Genomic DNA, 22,265 nt, shown 5'->3' on the forward strand with positions numbered 1-22,265 from the left:
AGTTCTGAGAAGCTCTATGAGGAGCACTAGGGACTATCTGGGGTGGTACGAGGCATTATGCTTGAGGTCCAGCCAGCGGGTTTCCTCTACTGTACTTCACTAGAGTAGCTGACTTTTCTTGAACAAAAAGAAAAATCGAAAAAAATCCGTGAATGAATAAAATGAATAACCAAGTTTCAGCAGTACAGCTATTGGTCAGACATACATGTTTGAAAACTATATGTACATATGTATGCACATGGCAAGTGTATATGTTTGAAAAACTATTGCCATACTGGCCCTAGTAGTAGGCCCAATACTAATTGCTTTTATGGAGAAATAGTAAAGATATTTCTTTAGGTTCTTCAAGATAAAATCATAAGGTCAAACTTTCCATTGAGATGCCCTCATTTGAAACCAATTCATTAATTCATTTATCAGTGACAGACATTGAGTTGTCTCAACTTTTGTAAGAACTTATGATAAGAACAAACAAATAAATGGTGAGTCAAATTAAAAGATGTTGCCAAAAATAATGGTTCCAGGTATTTATTGTGATAATTTGTGTTCCATCCTAATACTTGACAATTTTCTGCATTCGTATTTGCACACTGTATTTTGCTTTGTGTGATCATCTTTCTTATCTTCACTTGCATGTTGAGCAGCTTTTAAACAGTTTGGTGACCACTTTATTGATGGGGAAGCCCTTAGTGATTCAGGTACCTTTCGAGGAAGTTGTTGGAGTGAAAGCCTGTCTTTGCTTTTAATTTTTCTTAACTAGCTAGAAGCAACTTGCTTAATATTTACATCTGGGTGCCTAATACTCGTCTGTTTTTGCTTTTTTTATATATAGCATGTGTAATATGAGTGGAATTGTTTGCATGTGCATTTGAGTGTATGGATTGTATTAACTTGGAAGTTTAATGCCATGAATTGCTTATACCAAAATATTAATGATTTGAAACTATTATTGAGACCTATTAACTAATTACATTATCTAATGACACTATAGAAATATTTTTAGAAACTAATATTTTGTCTTAGAATACAAATTTAGAGAAAAATTAATTTTTGATAAGTTGACATTGAATTAGCATGAACATATTAACTTCATTAGACTGCTTGAATATGTAGTTGTACCATTCTTGCATAAAGATATGTTTTAGATGTAGTTAAAAATATATTAGGTTAGTAATTATAATCTAATTTTTTAAAATTACCTAGGAATAAAGTAATTTTTAAAAATTTAGGGGAGACTTTGGCATATAGGGAAAAATGAATAATATAAAATATCCTCTCTATCAAGAAGACTCCAAAGTACATGTGGTACCACTTTAAGGAAACCTATTACATGAAAATCTAAATTTATAAATGAGATAAATTAGGTAGTGATTATTTAATTTAAAAATACTTACTTATTTCTAAAATAATTGATAAAGAATTCCAGTAGCTAATGCTTCCAAAGTATTTACTGAGGTTTTAGAAATTTCATTTGTATGAAACAACCTCTTGAACCTACGCATTGCATAACATAAGATCTAGTTATAACATCTTATATACTTTCGTTAAAACTGTTACATGTTAAAAGTTATTGGTGATAAGAACTCTTGAATTTAGAGAAATATTGGTGAATGATCAAGAATATCTTTCATGGTGAGAGAGGAAGCTTTCAGTGGCTTCCTTCTTGCTAAGTTGCTTCAGTTGTGTCTGACTCTTTGTGACTCTATGGACTGCATCCCACCAGGCTCCTCTGTCCATGAGATTCTCCAGGCAAGAATGCTGGAGTGGGTTGCCATTCCCTTCTCCAGGGGATCTTCCCGACGCAGGAATCAAACCTGAGTCTCCTGCATCTCTTGCATTGCAGGCTGATTCTTCACAACTAGTGCCACCAGGGAGCATTTTTCCCTACTAAGAAATTCAAGTCGAATAGTTTTCTTGTGTAGAATACAGCTAAGTATTGTGAAGTAACGTTTTAGTACAATTAGTATAAAAGAGTTTGACTAGTTGACATTGCCAATCCTTTTATTTTTTGTGAGTTTAAAATATTTTCTTGGAACCTGCCATCATTTATATGGGCAAAGTACAGCTGCTTGTGTTTGGATAGTATTAGCTAATCCCTGTTTTCTTTAAAACTCTGTTTTAATAATAGTCTGTGTATCATCAATACTCTGAAGAGTATTCAAGCCAAGTATAGATGTCCTAGCAGGCTAACTTGCTATAGTGAAGCAATCAGAATTTTCCATTCATGAATCTAATCAACAGATGGTGAAAGTAATGTTATTGTGTGTAAGCTCTATGACTGGTACCGTGGAGGAGTCACAGATGAACATATATGGAGATGTATACATTCATGAAGCATAACTGAAGGCACTGTGTCATACGCTTTTCATATCTGCCTGGGAACATCACGAGCAGGATCTAACACAGTCTCATGGACTTGCTGAAAGCTGAGAGATGAATAGGAGGGTGGCACAGGTTTTAGGGAGTGGAAAAGGAACAGGATGGAAGGTCTTGAGATAGGAAAGTACAAGAGAGGGACACAGAGTGGCAAAATAATCTAGCCATTCAGTGTGGCTGATGCGTTAAAACATACGGACTTCGCTGTGGAAAGCAGATATCTGAGGGAAAAGAGCAGTAAACATCACAATGCTAGGTACATTATCTCATCCCCAAAGCATCCATATGAGATCAACTGTGTACTTCCCCTTATTTTTTTTTTTCAGGTGAGAAAGCCTCACCTAAGTGTGAGGAAACGAAGGCTTAAACATATTCAGTAGTTTGTTCGGTGACACAGAGCTACTAAGTGGTAGATGTGGAATCTAAACCCACTTGGAAAGCTGCTGTAATAGCTCAGTCAGGATGTAAAATAAGTTGGATGGCAGAGAAATGGAAGAAAAAGAGAAATGGGAATTCAGTCTAAGAATATTCCACTGTGCAGAGTAAAACCAAGCTGTCAGTGTAATCCTTTACATCTTCATGGGACTGTGAGCTGCTTCCTACCTTTGCTGACTCAGCTCCCCAGCTGTAAATTATATGATGGGGCTCTGGGATTATAACACCTGTGTAACTAAATTATCTATGGAAACGTGACCCATGTATCCCTTATACTCCGGGATTTGTGAGCAGGAGGTTTGTACAAACTTCTCCACTAGTTCTCTGGAATGATGTGTCCTAATAATCGAGAGAGCTCCAGAGTGGCTGAGTGTTGGGATGGAATACGGAGGCACATCTATCTTTTCCTTTTGACCCACTTCCACTGTGGACACTTGACACTAGGACGGCACCTCCCCCCAGGTTTCAGCTCTTCACACACTTAACTGCAGAAGTGCTAAGTCGTCTTGAGAGGGAGAGACCGCCGGAACATTTCAGAGAATCTCCTTCTTCCTGGCGTTGTGAAGAGTTGTCAGGAGGAAGAATCCTGGGGTCCTTCCCACTGTACGTATGTGTCTGTTCCTATACTCTTGTGCTCTTTGCCCTGTAGAGACTGGCTGTGGCTCTAGCCCTGAGGACTCTTTAGTTTCTGGGTATTAAGACAGGAAACTTTAAAAGCAAGCAATACATTAATGCTATACAATTAGTAGGAAAGGGTTTTCATGAAGTTGTTTGGAATAATTGGAGAATACAATGAAAAACAAGTTAAATCCTAAAACCTGGAAGTCAGAATTCTGTTAAGTGAGTAGAATTCTGTTAAGTGAGTAGAATTCTGTTAAGTGAGTAGAATTCTGTTAAGTAGATATGCAGTGTCAGGGAAGGAGTTGTTCAAATATAATAAGAAACAGAAAGGAAGTTCACTTTGGGTTTGTTATGACGCAAAAAAAAAAAAGGGTTTGCTTTTTGTTTATTTGTTTTACAACAAATAAGGAAGTTGATACAACAAAGAATCCTAGGGTATAACCACTCTTCATAAACTCTTTCCAAGCCTGTAGAACTGTACTTAAACAAATAAGGGTTAAGTATTTAAATTCAGAATCTTCTTTGAAAGTAGACCTGTATCCCTTTTCTCCGCCTTGGCTCAGGTAGGGAAGTAGTTGTACTGTGTGTTCACGTAGGGAATTTGCAGAGAGAAGCAGATGGATAGAGAGGAAGGTGGGGAAGAAGATGAGTCGAGTGTCACCATGCTGAATCTGAGATGCTTAGAGCAAGCTCAGGTGGGAAAGTCCAGCAAACATTTGAATGTGCATGTTGAGTTGTGAGAGAGGTTTGGGATGGATACAGAAAGTGTGTAAGCAAAATATAGGTGATCTTTGAAGTTTTAAAAACACATGATTATGTATCAAATAAGAAGAAAGTTTGGAAAGGAAGTATCAACATTTAAGGAGAGTGGAGACTGGAAAGAAAGACTCAAAGATGTAAGGGGGAAGACCAGGGAGGATTTACATCAGAGAAATTAAGGAGGGTAGTTTTGCAAAGAAGTCACCTCTTGGCCACTGATTAATTTGTAAAAACAGAAAGCCTCTGTTTGTGAAAGGAAAAGGACTCAGAGTATGAAATAAAGAAGGCCTAAGAGTTGGAGGAAGAGGTTACTGTATTTCAAAGAGGGCAGAAACATGGATGTTTCTGAGGAAAGAAAGGGCTGGCAGAGAAGCAGAGGTTGAAGATAAAGGATCTGGCAGACAAGGAGTTTAGAAAGATGAAAGAAGATGAGGGTTTAAAGGCCGGGGTAGGCTCGCCTTGAACTGTAGAAGTCATCTTACTTACCACGTTGAGAGGCAAGAATATGATTGTCTTATTTTTTTGGACACCTTAATAACATTTCAAGCATGTTTTCCCCAGACTTATTTTTCATTTTCTGTTAATTTCTATAGACATTTCTACTTTCCATCCCACACTGCAGACACTATCAAATAGCATGGTTTATACACACATGTCCTGGGAGAGGAGTTTTATGGCGAGAATAGTACCTAAGCACGTACCTTTTCAGATAATTCCAACATTGGGTTAGCATCTTCTGGCCACTGACACCAGCATGTTGGGATTCTGCATCTTTGGCCATTTCTCTCTGAGACGTAAGTGTTCCCTGGTGGCTCAGACGGTAAAGAATCTATCTGCAATGCAGGAGACCTGGGTTTGATCCCTGGGTCAGAAAGCTTCCCTGGAGAAGGGAATCATAACCCACGCAAGTATTCTTTTTTTTATTATTTTATTTAAAATTTTTATTTTATATTGGAGTATAGCCAGTTAGCAATGTTGTAATAGTTTCAGGTGGGCAGCAAAGGGACTCAACCATACATGAAAGTGAAAGTCAAAGTTACTTAGTCATGTCTGACTCTTTGTAACACCACGGACTAAACAGTCCATGGAATTCTCCAGGCCAGAATACTGGAGTGGGTAGCCTTTCCCTTCTCCAGGGGATCTTCTCAACCCAGGGATTGAACCCAGGTCTCCCACATTGCAGGTGGATTCTTTACCTGCTGAGCCACAGGGAAAGCCCAAGAATACTACAGTGGGTAGCCTGTCTCTTCTCCAGCGGATCTTCCTGACCCAGGAATCGAACTGCAGTCTTCTGCATTGCAGGCAGATCCTTTACCAACTGAGCTATCAGGGAAGCCCACCAGCTATACATATACATGTACATTCTTTCCCAAACTCCCCTCCCATCCAGACTGCCACATAATGTTGAGCAGAGTTCCATGTGCTATACTGTAGGACCTCCACTCAAGTATTCTTGCCTGGAGAATTCCATGGATAGAAGAGCCTGGTGGGCTACAGTCCATGGGGTCGCAAAGAGTCGAGTTGGACACACCTGAGTGACTCTGAAACATAATCAGGCACCAGGATATACACAAGGCCACCATAGGTGTCTCTAAACCCTTGAACTTCACATTGGGGAATACAGAGCCTAGGAGGGTTTTTTTTTTTAATGTAGCAGCTGTCTTAGGCAGATATCATTGTAATAAAACCATCAAAATGCAGAAATGAGGGAGAATGTAAAGGACATCCACTCTCTCATGAACTCAGTGTAATAAGGGGTTTTTCAGTTGTGCATTGACTTATCACCACAGTCACTCAGTTTGATATATTTGATTAAAAGTGTCCTCTTCCAGTTGCTTTCTTTCTTGTAATATGACTACATGCACAGGAGGGGAAGGCTAAGTTCATCTGCATCTTCTACAAGGTAAAACTGCTGACACTGGGCCTTGCTTCTCCAGACTGGGAGTGAGTCCAGCTGGGTGACCTTCTCTTCTCTTTCCTTCACCATGTAAACCTTCTGTCCACTCAGGGATGACAAGAGGGGAAGAAGAAGGGGAGGAATAAGACAGAGAACCTGAAGTGTAAGCCCTACTTTATTAAGGAGTTTTGAGTAATTTGGGGGCTTCCTTGGTGGTTCAGATGGTAAGGAATTTGCCTGCAATGCAAGGTGACCCCGGTTCAATCCCTGGGTCAGGAAGATCCCCTGGAGAAGGGAATGGCAACCTACTCCAGTACTCTTGCCTGGGGAATTCCATGGAGAGAGGAGCCTGGTGGGCTACAGTCCATGGGGTCGCAAAGAGTTGGACATGATTGAGCAGCTAATGCTTTCACTTGTGAGTAATCTTAAGAAGAAATTGAAGCTCATTTTGACTTGTCTTTGTTCTCTGTAACCATCTTGGTTGCTAAGAGACTGGTGAGAGCTGGCAAATTATGAGAAGCAAGATGAAATGCAAAAGCCAATTGACTCTGGAGGTGGGTAGGGTGCCTCAGTCTGGGTGAAATTAGGAATTTGATGCTAGAAGGCAAAGCTCAACTATTTGATTGCTGGAGCTTAGAGGAGGGTTGGGGTAGTAGAGTGGGGGATAGAGCAAGAACGAGAGAGTACATTCAAGCACTTTTGGGTTTTAAATAGTTCTGTAGGACTTTTGCTCAAGGGATCCATGAAGTACAGCTTGTATTATATGTCATCATGAATTCAGTCATTCCCTCCACTTTTTCATAAATAAGGCTAGTTTTCTCAAAGGTTAACAAAACTTATATTTTTTTTTCTGAAAATAATTTAGGCTTATATCCAAACAATACTTGTGTTTTGATAAGCCAAGTCTTAGAATTGATCTTAGAACTTTTTGTCTCCCAGAAATAAACCAAGGGGGAATCCCAACTTATTTGACTCATAAAAATACTCCGTGTAAAGACTTACCAGTTATACAAGAGGGAGAAATAGTGGAAAGTCCCGCAAGTCCTGTAATAAAATGTCCAATCTTCTTGATCTCATTGCTGTGTTCAGAGACAGACTTTCTTGGTATATTCTTCCCATTGCTCACCAACATGAACACTGACTAATGCTAAATCATTCCACTTAGTATTCTCTCAGTAAGTACTGCATGTTACTCTTATATTCGTACTGTTTTTGCTGCCCTCCATGACCCCTTACACACCAGCCTCTCATTTGAAATACCCTCATCTCTGCCCATCACAATTGCCCCCAAGAACTGACCAGCTCCCATTCCTTCTTCAGCAATTCCTTTTACAGCTTCCCTGGATTTCCTAGGACTGCTGCAGCAAATCACCACAGATTTATTCTCTCACAGGTCTGGAGGCCGGAAGTCCCTGGTGGGACCATGCTCACCTCTGAAAGCTGTAGGGAAGAACCCTCGATCACTTCTTCCAGCCTCAGTGCCTGTCAGCAGCCTTTGGTGTTCCTTGGCTTATAGACACCTCTCTTTAACATCTGCAGTCACATGGCATTCTCCTCTGAGTCTCTTTGTGTCCTTCTCTGTCTCTTGTTCTGTTCAGTTCAGTCACTCAGTCGTGTCCGACTCTTTGTGACCCCATGAACCACAGCACCCCAGGCCTCCCTGTCCATCACCAACTCCTGGAGTCCACCCAGACCCATGTCCATTGACATGGGTGATACCATCCAACCATCTCATCCTCTGTCATCCCCTTCTGCTCCTGCCCTCAATCTTTCCCAGCATCAGGGTCTTTTCCAATGAGTCAGCTCTTCACATCAGGTAGCCAAAGTATTGGAGTTTTATATTCAACATCAGTCCTTCCAATGAACACCCAGGACTGATCTCCTTTAGGATGGACTGGTTGGATCTCCTTGCAGTCCAAGGGACTCTCAAGAGTCTTCTCCAACACCACAGTTCAAAAGCATCAATTCTTCAGTGCTCAGCTTTCTTTATAGTCCAACTCTCATATCCAGTCATGACCACTGGAAAAACCATAGCCTTGACTAGATGGACCTTTGTTGGCAAAGTAATGTCTCTGCTTTTCAATATGCTATCTAGGTTGATCATAACTTTCCTTCCAAGGGGTAAGCGTCTTTCATGGCTGCACTCACCATCTGCAGTAATTTTGGAGCCCAGAAAAATAAAGTCAGCCACTGTTTCCACTGTTTCCCCATCTATTTGCCATGAAGTGATGGGACCGGATGCCGTGATCTTAGTTTTCTGAATGTTGAGCTTTAAGCCAACTTTTTCACTCTCCTCTTTCACTTTCATCAAGAGGCTCTTTAGTTCTTCTTCACTTTCTGCCATAAGGGTGGTGTCATCTGCATATCTGAGGTTATTGATATTTCTCCTGGCAATCTTGATTCCAGTTTGTGCTTCCTCCAGCCCAGCATTTCTCATGATGTACTCTGCATTTAAGTTAAATAAGTAGGGTGACAATATATAGCCTTGACGTACTCCTTTTCCTATTTGGAACCAGTCTGTTGTTCCATGTCCAGTTCTAACTGTTGCTTCCTGATCTGCATACAGGTTTCTCAAGAGGCAGGTCAGGTGGTCTGGTATTCTGTCTCTTGTAAAAACACTCTTTTTGAAATTATCCAGTATGATCTCATCTAAATCCTTCTTTTACATATTGAAGGACCCTGATTCCACATAAGACCACATCCTGGGGCTCCAAGTTGACAAAATGAAATTTTGCGGAGACACTGCTCAACCCACTGCACTACAAGAGATCTCTCCCTCCTTTGGCCTTTTTGGTTCTTAAAGTTAACTAGCATCATGCATTTCATATGCATTTCTACTGTTATTTATCTATGGATTGCTGCTGTTGCTGCATCTTGTTTTGTGAGGAAGCACTTTGAAGAAGAGATTATATACGAGAGTTGAGGGGGAACCAGTTTAACAAAATTAATTTTAAAAATTTACTCATGTTTTCATTAGAGTTATCAGATTGATGAACTATTTAAGCAGTGCAATTATATTTTTCTTTATATATTTTCAAAATTTATTTTGCATAAATGAAGTTTAGCTTATATTTCAAAGTGTCAACACTTTGACCATTTTGTATTGATAAAAATAATACCTAGTAATATTATATTCTAGAACTCTGTAATACATCCTTATGTATTATTTAATTCAGGTCACCGGCATGTGAGATAGATTATTAGTGTCACTCTCATGGGAAGATTAACTGGCCAGTAAGTAGCAGAATTAGAATTTTAAACCAGGTCTATCTGATTTTAAAGACTCAACTTTTGATTACTATTCTGTGTAGCCTCACTCAGCTGAAACTAAATGAAAATCTAATTATTTCACTGAGGAAAAATAAAAAGTAATTTTAATGATGAGACTTGTAACTGCCAAATATTAAGTGTAATGATTCTGAGAAAAAACCCTAGTGGTGAATAAATAAAATAAATCTCTATTTAGTGGAAGATCTTTTGTTCAAACTATCTTTGGCTTTACGTAATTTAGAAAGCTAATAATCTTTTGATTATGGGCTCTTAGGATCATATATACAGGGAAGAAATGAAATGCTGAAGACATGCTTCTTATGGTTCTTTAATGCTGTGTCTTTATAAATAAATTAGTGCTGATTTGAAATAGCTATTTTAAAGAGAAGAAATTAAAGTAATATTTAACTTATAAGAATGAAGTACATTTTTGCAAGTTTTCCCTTACATGGGTTTTCAGGCTTTGTGTGACTAGTGCCCTTAAAGGATCTTCAAAAACAATTTCTCTCAGCTAAATTATTCCCCCATTCTAGCACATTAATGGTATAGAGAGATTTGTGTGAATGAGGTATCATTTATTGCATTTCTGAAATTTGTATTTTTGAAAGTGTTCTATTCCAGTTCATGGGCAGGGAATGTCCTCTCACCATCTGTGCTTCCAAATGACAGCTACAACACTCAGTCATCTCTTTCTGCTACTGCTTCGTTACTTAGCTCACTTTTTCCCTGGTGCTTCACCTTTGGGAAGCCATCCCAAAGCATCCTTTCTAAGATCTGTAATGTTTTTAAAATTAAATCCCTGGTTGTTTATTAAAATGTCACAATCTGCCCACTTCGTTCTAGTGTTCTTTTCATAATGTGCATATTTTGCTAATATCTGTATATAAGTCTTATTAACTCCATTTAGTACACTTCTTATTTGTTTTAGAGTAGTAGATATTTCTTAGCATATTGTTGATTACATGAAGACTGTTAATGCTGGCTACTGTTTATAAAATTATTGAAACCACATTCAGAAGCTAAGTTGAACATATTGTACTAATTATTAAGTTAAACATAAAGCTATAAATCAGCTATTATGATAAAAAATGAGTAAAGAAAGTTGACTGATATTAAAAGAATTCCAATTCAGGTAATTATTTCTTCTTGTTAAATAATAGGAAAATGGGTCAAATATTGTTTCCCTGAGTTTCAGCACTTTTTAATTGCATGTGTTCTTTTTTTTGCCAGTATGCAGTATTTCAGTGATGTCAATGCTATTGTGCTGAATTTTTTCACAATTATAATCATCTTTTGTAGTTGATACTACATTCAACAAGTAATTGTCCATCTTTCTCTGACTGTTTCAAGGTGATGACACAATGACTGGTGATGGGGGAGAGTACCTTAGACCTGAGGACCTCAAAGAACTGGGTGATGACTCCCTCCCCAGCAGTCAGTTCCTGGACGGAATGAATTACCTGCGATACAGCTTGGAGGGAGGGCGCTCCGACAGGTATTCACAGAAAGCTCTCACTTTGTGATGGTGATGATAAAAAAAAAGTAGACAGGATCATTGACACTTCATAGGTATCCTATCCTCTCAGCAGTTAATGTATTATCTTACTGCATCTCTAACAACTTTGTGTCCATTTTAAAGGAAACCAAGGCCTAGAGAGATTAAGTAATTTAGTGAAAGTTTAACTTTGTAAGAAGCAGAGTCATGATAAATAAAGAGCTTTGAACCCTAAAAGTATGATACTTTTAATCAGCTACAGCTTTTTCTCTAGGCAGATTAAAAGGATGGTTTTACCTTATGGGCAGTCTTTACTCAGTGGCAGTTACAGGTACTCCCAAATCCCCTTGGGGTTTTCTGTTAGTAGAATCATTTCTGTGAACCAAACTGTATTGTGAAGAAGGATTTAAAAATAACAAATTGAGAAGGAAACGTTATCTGGAACTGACTGTTTTATGAAAAAGAATTGGAGCAGAATCCCCCAAGAACCTGGATACCAAGAGCAATCTGAGCAAAATATGAAGGAGACCAGGTTTTATAACCAGATCCAGAGAGGTTTACATTTTATTCTGAAATATACAATCAATTTTGGGGGTTATTACTAACTAGCACATCAGGCGTTTATGTTTTTTGAGACAAACTGATTAAGTACATTCCAAGGTGCCTCATCAAAAGTATGACTGCCAGTTTAGGTTGTGTGTGATTGTTCATATAATGTAATATCTTTTGCCAATCAATAATCTCAGGTTTATAATTTTAATATGGGCTCTATTTTTGGCTATATCCAGCATATGTGGAGCGTAAAAAATAAATACGTTAAAGACTAGTCAATTCTAAAGGGACAATTAGCAAAAACAAGCCTACCTTGGGCTTTTTCCTTGAGTACAGATGCCTCCCTCCTATCTTTTTTTTCTAATTCAATGTGCATATAAGTGCCTTTCTGGACTGGCTTTGTGGTAGGTGCTGGAGGTACAAAGATGACTAAGATGTAATTGCTGAATTCATAATCTAATGGCCTGAGAGAAAGAAAGAGTGCACCTGGATCCCTGAGGCTCAGGCTTTCTGGAGCAGATGAGCCCAAACTGAGAAGGAACGATGAGTAATCGTGGTGAGGAAAGGCGGGGAGGGCCCTTGAAGCTTTAGTGAGGTGAGCAAAGGCTTGCGGTGTGTGAGAGAAACAGCGTAGTGCGGTGCGGCTAGAGTGCAAGTAGGAAGGAGGGGAGGCCTCGTCTGCATTTTGGATGGAGCTCTCTGACAGTGAGAGAGAGGGTGAATTTCAGCGGCTTTGTCAAAGGGCTACCCACCTCTGGCAGTAGTAACCATCTGAGAAACTACTGCTGCAGTGTTCACTGGAGTAGCTAGGACAAGACTTGAACTTTTAACCTAGGTGGGAGCAATCCTGGAGAGAATTTTAGAAATGAAACATCAGTGAGGCAGAACTGGCCAGATGTGGTGACAGATTTTATGGGGTGGGTGGGGAAGAGGAAGAAGACCCAGTTGGCTCGTTGGCTTCAGTGACTTAGATGGAGAGGGTTCTTGGGATCAGGATATAGGAGGAGCTGCTTGGAGAGTGAGGGTAGGGGAGCTTGTGAGGGGTCAATGTTCTAGATTCTAAATTTTGATACACTGATTAATTTGAGCCTTACAATCTGAGATTCTTGAAAGACTTTAAATTGCAATAAAATGTTTATGGCCTTGCAAAAATTCACAGTAATCTGTGAATAATCATATTACTGTTATCCAAAAATCCTTTTTTTTCAGCTTGATTTCTCTTGTTAAGAATAAGTGCTTAACTTGATCCTTTTGCCTGCTTTGAGATACTTAGTACGGAGAAAGATTTAGAACAATACTTTCTATAAGACAAGATCAGTGGTTTGAGGGTTCTACCTAAACTGAATACTTCTCAGCTTGTAAAGACAGGGATATGAAACAAAGAAGACATGATCGGTTGTCTGGGTCCACACTTGCGTTTGTAAAACACCAGATGCATTCATCGTTTCTGAGTTGGCATTATAGTCAGCATTTCATTTTCATGGTTGCATTTTTTTTTTTTTTTTTAGTTTTGCTTAGCCAATTAAATGTTATCTTTTTTGGTAATCATTTTTTCCTTCTCATTTCTTTATTTGGTGTGCTTTCAATAGTACCATGCCCAGGTAGGTATTAATTGCATAGCATGAAAACATGACCTTCCTGGATACATCCACATTTCCCTGCTCACTGCTCAATATGTGTGTATTGTGTATGTGTGTGCGTGTGCATGTGTGTTTTGGCAAGGGTTGCTTATATTCTAGAATTATGGATTTATTCTCAAATTAGGATTTTTATGTATTAAATTGAGAATCTATTAATATTTGAGCTAGAAGGGGGAATATTTTACTAGGATGAAAGTCTGTGATATGCCCCTGGCCCAACTTTATTTTAACTGTCACAGCCCCACCTTGTGGTTGATTAAACATTAACATGGCTTTCCCCAAATGAAAGGTGTTTGTGTTAAGTCACTCAGTCATGTCCGATTCTTTGCGACCTCACCAGGCTCTTCTGTCCATAGGATTCTCCAGGCAAGAACACTGGAGTGACTTGCCATGTCCTTAATGTAATTAGCCTATTTATAGTTGGAGATGATAGAAAAAATTACTCTGATGCCTAAAATGTATATGGATGCAGAGGAATAAAAATAGCTAAACTTTGATTACGTTGAATAGAAACACAACCAAGATCTGATTAGTTGGATTTTGTTTCCATTTTATTTTATTATTGCTTACAAATTAAAAAGTGCTATTCAGAGTCAGTGCAGAACTAAATAACAGTGAACCACAGAAGCTTCCCCATGTATTAAAGCAAACACATTGAATTTGGGGATATTCACTTGTTATAATAGGTTTGAAAGCAGCATTAATTGAATTTCTAATAAATCTTGCAGCTTACTGAGATAGTAATTATTACACTTTTCAGTGAAATTGCAAACTTTGATATCACCTAATATGTGTCCATAAAGCAGCTGTATCATGGTGGAAAAGTATAAATTTAAGATTATAAAAAAACTTTTGGCTCATCCCTTAGCTGAATAGCAAGTAAAAATTTATACTTCTATAGATATGTATTAGTGCAAATTTAACTAAACAGCACCACCTCTGATCTAATTTTAAAAAGTGGCAATTCCGTTGCAAAATATTTGAATTTACTTTCAGTGTTATAAATCAGAGAAGACAGTTTCTGATCCAGAGACTTGAATTATAGTCATTATTCTTTTAGAGAGAAGAATTTCCTTACTCTTGGAATATTCTAACTTCATTAATTTCATTTAAGTAGTTTCTATGATATCGTAGAAAAAAGAGCAATTAGAACTATAAACATTGATTAAATACCAATTAGCATTTGAGAAGGCAGTAAACAGAGAGAGCTAAAATAAAATCAGAGGGTAGAGATATTCAGACATATGGTTTTAACTTATTCATTCTCTTTACTCTGTCTCTCTAACTTCCCTCAGTCTCTGTAGATCCTAATATCTTTTTCTCCCTACCCTAATCTCCTTTTTGTGATCATTTTGTCTCTTTCTTTCCTGTCTTCTCCCTCTGTATTTCTTTCGTGTTTGGGCTCTAGGAAAGACAAAAAATAGCACCAACATCCCTTTGCTCCTCTTGGTTCAAAACCAATTGAAAGATAGACCCAGGTATTAGGTCGATGGATATCAGTAATCCACCTTTATTATTAATACATTGATTGCAGGATGTGGCTTTAAATTTGCGTTCCAAGGAACTCTTAAAAACCTCATTAATACCTCTTTACATTCACACCCAAAGGAGCTCTTAAATACCTCATTCCTAAAGCAGACACACCTCCACTCAGTTATGAGAGTGGCAGTTGAGACCTGGCTGCCCTCTTTCAAAGTTTACACTTTTACAGTGCTGGCAGCCATGTCACTGGGTCTTAACTGAGGCATCTTTTTTTTTTTTTATATCCATTCAGTTTGTTCCCATCCAAGTTAAACATCCATTTTCACTTTGAGACCTGTGTTTCTACTATCCCAGGGCTGCATTTAAGGGTAAATTCTACATAGTGATGGAGTCTCTACTTGCTGTTATGAGCAGGCATTTTTATTCCTGTACTCCAGTGCCTGTTGGTCCTTTTGTACCATTCACTAATATAAATCTAGCACTTTTAAATGTATAAAGTCACCGTCTGTATCTATGAATTTCAAAGCCGTGGATAGAGACTATGTAATTAATACATCTAAACCCAGTAGAACTTGATGGAGGAAGATGGATGAGCCCATAGACAACATATCGTTTCAAGAGGTTGACCTCGCTACTATTTTTGCCTTCTTGGTTCAATTCAAAACAAAATAAAGGGGAATAGAATTTAAGAGCTGTTGATCTAGTGCTGCCTAGTACAAAACACATACAAGTGAATCTTTATCTATCTTTGTAGTTTAAAGCAGGAAAAAAAAATACTCAGTCCACCAGTTGAGACAAGCTTTTGCTGAGATTAAAGACCCCTGTCCCCAATAGTTTAATCCCCTTCTTATCCTCAATTTCAAAGTCAGGCCAAGGTTAGTCACAATAGCCTATTTATGAAGTGTACCATCAAAATCTAGCTGCACAGCTGTAAAAATAGCTATAATATAAGCTGCTTCCAGGTGCCAGGACTAAAACACCTGTGAATAGTTTGCTCGGCATCCAGGCTACTCCTGCCATGGCCATGTCAGGAGCCTCTATCTTCCCCAAGAGCTTGTAGAACATAAGACAGTGTATTGACAAATTCTATTTAGATTTAATTATATTATAAACACACAGACTTATATAGGTGTAAAAACATAGGATCAGATAATTTAACTTTTTTGATTCATGTCACTTACCCTCTAATATTCAGCATTTACTTTGGGGGCATAGATCCTACAGCAAAATAGGAGAAGGCCCCAAATTACTATAAATTATCTACCAAGTGATGATTTCCTTAAAAATAGTTGGAGATATTGACACCTCTCAAAGATGACAATATATGGCTTACAAACTTAGGGATATTTCAAAAAGAAAATAGTTTCTACTAATAGATCTGCTAACTTGACGTTAGTCCATAATTCTATAGCACTTCACTGGCCAAATACCTACTAGCTAAAAGTAAATGAAATCTTGCTTCTGTAAATAAAGCGAAAGTTTGCCTATCTCTTTATTTTCCCCTGTGAGCTTTGGGCTAGTATTTTGAATACAGATCTTTAATTCTTGGGCTAACATGTATAAAATATAATTTATTTAAGATACCAATATATTTGTCATTTGACTGTACAAACTAACCAGGAAGTAAGGAAATTGCATCTATGCAAATCTCGAGTTTCACCCATTGCATATGAGTATGTAATTCAGAACTTTGAAATTCAGATTTACCAAAAATGTAAAGCATTGCTTATCAAGGTCTAAATCCCATTGTGAAGCCAAACCTCAGTTTTGGTCAGTGTCCGCTGCCAATTCGTTTTCGTGCTGGCAGATGTGTGTGTGTGTGCGCGTGTGTTGTGGGCTGGTCCTAGAAATGGTTTTTTGTGCTCTTGCATCTCATTGCCACAGCAACCAGCATTCTTTGGTGCTTCACTCACCACACACAGGACATGCACAGGCAACAGGGCTGTCCTTTGAAATACCTTTCCTGGAAGCACCAGAGACAAACAGGAGAAACACTGCTTCCACGGGAAGCGTGCATCTGGCCACCACTCATCTCACTCTGTAGCTTCCAGGGGTGTGGACCGACATTCAGTCATTCACAGCTGGAGAGGAGGAGGAAGAGGTGTGGAGAGAAAGGAAAATGAGTGAAAATGAAACCTGTGCTTTCATTTCATTCTCTCCAAGGGCTGTCTTCTACTCTACTAATATTTTTCCTAGCTGCAGGGAGATTTACATTTAACACAGATTTAAGCACTCTATCCTGGAATTACTTTCTGTGTGAATTTCTTATACTGGCAGTAAGCTACAGTTGCTGGTTTAAAACATTTCTGGGAAGAAAATGAATCAGATTAGGAGTATCAAATTTTACCTTCTGGATTCCCTTGTGCCCTGGCCATTGATTGGTAGGAACCAGTCAAAAGATGCGTTAGTTTAGTTGCTGGACAGAGAGGTGTGGCAACACAGAGACCTGTGTTTCCTTTTTCCCCGGTTGCGATTTATGTCCCCCTGGAAGTTGCACTGTTAGCTAATAGCACGCTTTTTTCACTCTCCTGCTCGGCTCATCATTCCATCCTCCCAACCCTGCTACTGCTGTTGGTATGTCACCATGACCTCCTGCCAACCTACCAGCCTTCGATCCTTCAGTTCCGACAGGTCTCACACCCTGAGCCATGCCTCATACCTGAGGGACAGTGCCATGATCGACGACACGGTTGTGATCCCCAGTCACCAGGTATATGACTTTTTACCTTTGCCTTTCTGTTTTCTGGAGACCTTTTCAACATTATCTGATATTGGAAATGTCTGGAGGAAGATTTTTAACCTAAAAAAAAAACTGTCTTAATTCAGTCAATAAGCCTAGGGTAAGAGATTTACAAGTTTTTCAAAAGCATAAAGAATGTTTGCTGTGTTTCTCAATGAGCAGAGTTTTTCTAAAATAATATACTACTTGTGTCTTCAGCTATACTGGATTCTTCTGTGAAGATTATATATAAAACTCAGTTTCTTTGTGAAATCTCTATTAAGGGAAAATGTAAGGTTGGATGCATTTTAAAGTATAAGATAAAAGGTACAGGTTAAAATATGTCTCTCAATATTTAAAATTGTTTTCTATGAGAAAAGATATAGAATTTGTTATGAACTTAATTTTAGATATGATTTTATCAGTTTTGACTGTATGTAAGGAAGTAGATGAAACCTATGTTTTTCAAAGACAACTACTCAAGTGTAACCCTACATCAATAATGTAATTTAAATCGGAATGCATTATAAAGATATATTTTAAATGCCTTAGTCTCATATCATATTTTTAAATGAATGTTTTTCCATGTAATACCACTTTCCTGTGATTCCAATTTTTGAAGTTCATTATATTTTAATTTAATTGAAAGAAAGTCTTTCTTATTAAATCCAGTGTTCTTTGTGTTTAGGTGACAACTCTAGCCAAGGAGGCAGAAAGGAATTCTTATCGTCTAAGCTGGGGCACTGAGAACTTAGACAACGTGGCTCTTTCTTCCAGCCCTATTCATTCAGGGTGAGTAAATCAATATTATGTATCCAGATCAAGAGGTAAAAAGAGATGAGTGAAAATAACAGCTTTGTCCACTAGCTTTAGCTGATGGCTAGCTTACAGGGGAAGTGACCTTTTTTAAAAAGGTCATGCTTTATCCGCCATGGACTCTCTCCACACAAACAGACCAGCAAAAAGGGTTGAATTCAGCATAGAAAAACTGACCATTGTTTTAAAATAACGCACAGAACTGCGTCAAATAGCTTGTTGACTAACCAGAGTATACCTGTGGCCTCCTTATTGTTCATAGTTTTGTCTTTAAGACACCTTGAAAAGAGGGGCAAGATCATTTGCTTTTGAAAGTTCTGTTTACTGAGATTGACTAGTTTAATAAATGCCTTTCCTTGCATATTAATGCATTTAAAATAACGTTTATAGGAGTCTGAGTCACACAGATATACAGAGGAGTTCACATGATGCTTGAAGTAGGAATATATTAAAAAGGGAGATTTGAGTGCAACCAGTTAGGTTCTCAATTACCGTTTTAAAGTCATTCAGGTAATATATATGCCACTGCTTAAGAAATGCTGCCTATTCATATTAGCTCATTAAAAAGTAGAACTTTGAGTTAATGATTTTGCTGCTAAGTCGCTTCAGTCGTGTCCGACTGTGCGACCCCATAGACGGCAGCTCACCAGGCTCTGCCATCCCTAGGATTCTCCAGGCAAGAATACTGGAGTGGGTTGCCATTTCCTTCTCCAATGCATGAACGGGAAAAGTGAAAGTGAAGCCGCTCAGTCGTGTCCGACTCTTAGCGACCCCATGGACTGTAGCCTACCAGGCTCCTCCGTCCATGGGATTTTCCAGGCAAGAGTACTGAAGTGGGGTGCCATTGCCTTCTCCGTTAATGATTTTAAATATCCTTAAAGATGTTCTGAAGTTAGAAGAATTCAATTATTTGAAATATAAATTCCTTAAGGGGTTTTAAATTGTAATACTCTTCACAATTGGTCTTTTCCTTACATTTTAATGGTTTCAAGTTGTATAGTAATTCCATAATTATGAATAAACTTTTAAAATGTTTTTCTTTAATTACTTTTTAAACCCTGCTCATATTTTATCTAACTAAATGTAATATTTTGATTTAAATTACTATCCCAAACTCCTTATCCATAATCCACAGAATGATTTTGAGTAATGGATTCTTTCTTGTTTTTATTATTCTAAAATATTCTCCTTTCAGGAAAGCATTCTAAGATACTGTAGTTTAAAATTTGGGACTTCTTAATCTGATCTTCTGTTAAAGGCTCGTAAAATTAGTTACATAGATATTGAAAATAATCATAATACTCTTCTATGTTAAATAAGTAAAAGCTAGTTCTTGTTGCAAGTGTTATTCAGGGGAATAAAAACCAATTAAACCTCATTCAAATTTACTTATTTTAAGTATAAAATGAGATTATTAAAATCTGACAGCTATAGGTGGTTCAAAAAGTGTAACATCACATACTAAATTTTTCAACAATAATAATAAGAAGAAAACCTTGGGCCTAGAGTGTTGATGGATAATAGATAAGAATTTAGAAACCATAATCTAGTATTTGAAGCCCATGTTCAGCCAACAAAGTGACAAGATTATTTTAAGCAAAATGTGACATAGAAAAATTGTCTTATTGCAGACCAAGATTGTAAATATCCTTATTTTTTTACTATGAAACATGATCACTGACTCTGATCCTCAACTCTGGCTGTACGTGGGAATCACTTGGGAGCTTTAAAAATACTGATGCCCAGGCCCCAACTGAAACCAGTTATATCACAGTCTCTGTTGTTGGGGCCTTGGCATTGGTATTTTCTACAAGCACCAGTTGTCAAATATATTTGTTTTATATAGACTATTAGAAAGGAACAGCACTGCCTAATAAAGCTTCGACTGTAAGTTTGACTTAGGTAATTAACATATGACTAGTTCCCTTAAGTATCTTTTTATCCTTTCCATTTACTTAAGTATTCTCTCTTCACACAGTGTTGAATTCTACAACGCACCAAATTTTGTGCCAGGCACTAAGGAAAACAGATGAGTAAGCCATAGCCAGTACGTTTAAGAAACTTGCTGATGTGTTGTTATTTGAATTTGGAAGACAGTCTCTGAGAGAGCAATAACATGATGGTTAAGAGTGTGCTTTGGAATCATATCAAACAGAATTCAGATCCTGGCCCTGACATTCAGTATGTGACACTGGGCAAGTTGTGTAAAGTGTTTCAGTTTATTTATCTATAAGATGAATGTTATATTATAGACTCCATAGGGGAGGCGTAAGGATTAGATGCTTCTTAAGTAGTTAGCATTTTGCCTAGAAAGAATAAGTACTCAATAGATTTTTAGCCATTAGTATTTATACAATCCACACACACATCTTTAGCAAATTTCCAGTTAGTGAAACAGAAGTATTCTGAATTCTCTAAATGGGAATAACCAATGTGGTACAATTCATAATGGCAATGTTTGACTTATTTTTCATCAGATAATCTATCATAAAGTTGTGTTTCTACTATAGTATTTGAATGAACACTGCAAAAGATGACTCCAATAGAATGGATAGTTACCACTGAAAATTCAATATTTCTGAATGTGATGGTATTTGAAAGCTACTGTGATATTAATATAAATAGTATTCATAATATATCATATAAAAATGACTTCTTATAATTTTATTCATTATATATCAGGTTCCTGAGTAATAGTTTTTTATGTAATTTTGAAGGAGCTGAGTTTCTCTTTAATTAATTAGGTGAATTCCTAAGCCACTTTAAACCTGCCCAAATTGTAAGAAAAAAATAATTTTTGATAGAGGGGATAATAAAGTTAGCTTTTATATGCATATGTCACTAATTTTGTGGATAATGATCTATTAGATTAGATGAAGAGATTTTAGATTAATAGAAGACACAACTTCTACCAATAAGCACCATTATTTTCTTTTACTTCTACTGTTTCCAATGACTAGTGTTCATCACAATAGGAGAATAGGTATCAGTGATTAAAAAATCTGTTCTAACCAATATATACAGCCAGTACCTAGCAAAAGAAAGGCTGACTGTAATATTTTTGTTGTTGTTCTTAAAGAGGTTGCCTTACTGATTCACGGTGTGATTATTATTTCTAGTATCCTAACCATGATCACATCCAGTGCAAGCTTGGACAAGAACTTAAATTTTACATTTCTTCCCCATTTCATAAGTGCGTAATGAATAAACAGATGTAAGCCACAAATTCCTCTCAATAGCTAGTTTTGTGACTCATTTTAAATATTATTTCAAAAGTCTTTGTCGTTATAGTTTTTTAATGCCAGCCAAGTGCCAACAAATAAATGTCAGTTCATGATGTCGTGTATAAGACATAGTAACTAGAAGTCAATAGGAAAGTAATCTTTTATAGGACTTCTTTTTCATAAAAACATGTTGAAGATGGTTTTGCTGTGAACCTAAAAGTACTCCAAAAAATATAGTCTATGTTTTAAAAAACGTAAAGATGTTAGCTCAAATAGTGGAAGTTGATATTTGAAATTCATAGAAATTAAAGATGTTTTTCATTTGATGACATCAATATTTATCTAAGTACCTGTGGCAGTTAATTTAGTTGTTCATGTATTTCAAACACTCTTTTTTTTTTAATGGAACATGAAGGTAAATTCTTTGGGGTGAAGAAAATTGTTTCATAAGCAGTAAAACAACCGTTTTGTCAAGTTAGGTTTCTGGTCCAAAGTATACATCCATTTGTATATCGTCAGGTGTTGAAAAACCCAAGTGGACTCTATGAAAACATATGGAGTGTTTTGAGGAAGAGCAGACTCAAGTAGAAGAGGAATGAAAGACAGGACTGTAAAGTGAGATTAAGCAATGTGACCAGTGAGGAAGACAGGGAATGAAAGTCTTGAAAAAGCACTAAGACTTCGTTTGCATAGTTTTTGTTACCTATAGTAGGTAATTAATGTGACCTACTCTGCCTTATAGTTTATGCTACTGTTTGTCATTGGAGCTAATTTTTAAATTGTGCCTTTTCTGTTTGCATTTCTTGTGTAGCAGCCCAAAGGGCATTACAGTTATTTTGAAAGTATTAAAAGTGTGAGTGAAAAGCTATGGAGGGAAAACTATGTCTATCAAATCAAAGACTTTTTAACTTTCATTATACTGCCCCTTGATGTTGTGTAGTTTCTTGGATATTTAGACTTTGAGTACCCACATACACCA

At 37.4% G+C, this 22,265-nt stretch overlaps 1 protein-coding gene across 3 annotated transcripts in view; it reads left to right on the top strand.

The window, feature by feature from the left end:
* Positions 1 to 22,265, top strand: part of ANK2 (ankyrin 2) — a 266,916-nt gene that overhangs the window by 176,489 nt on the left and 68,162 nt on the right. For all 3 annotated transcript variants that reach the window (XM_081484755.1, XM_081484766.1, XM_081484775.1), the window contains 4 exons: positions 645 to 698; positions 10,709 to 10,853; positions 17,135 to 17,237; positions 17,935 to 18,038. In XM_081484755.1, the coding sequence (XP_081340881.1) occupies positions 645 to 698; positions 10,709 to 10,853; positions 17,135 to 17,237; positions 17,935 to 18,038 (406 nt within the window). The remainder of the gene's footprint in view (positions 1 to 644; positions 699 to 10,708; positions 10,854 to 17,134; positions 17,238 to 17,934; positions 18,039 to 22,265) is intronic.

The sequence above is a fragment of the Giraffa tippelskirchi genome, chromosome 1, assembly GCF_054371585.1.
Source record: "Giraffa tippelskirchi isolate mGirTip1 chromosome 1, T2T-mGirTip1v1.2.pri, whole genome shotgun sequence".
Classification (NCBI taxonomy): Eukaryota; Metazoa; Chordata; class Mammalia; order Artiodactyla; family Giraffidae; genus Giraffa; species Giraffa tippelskirchi.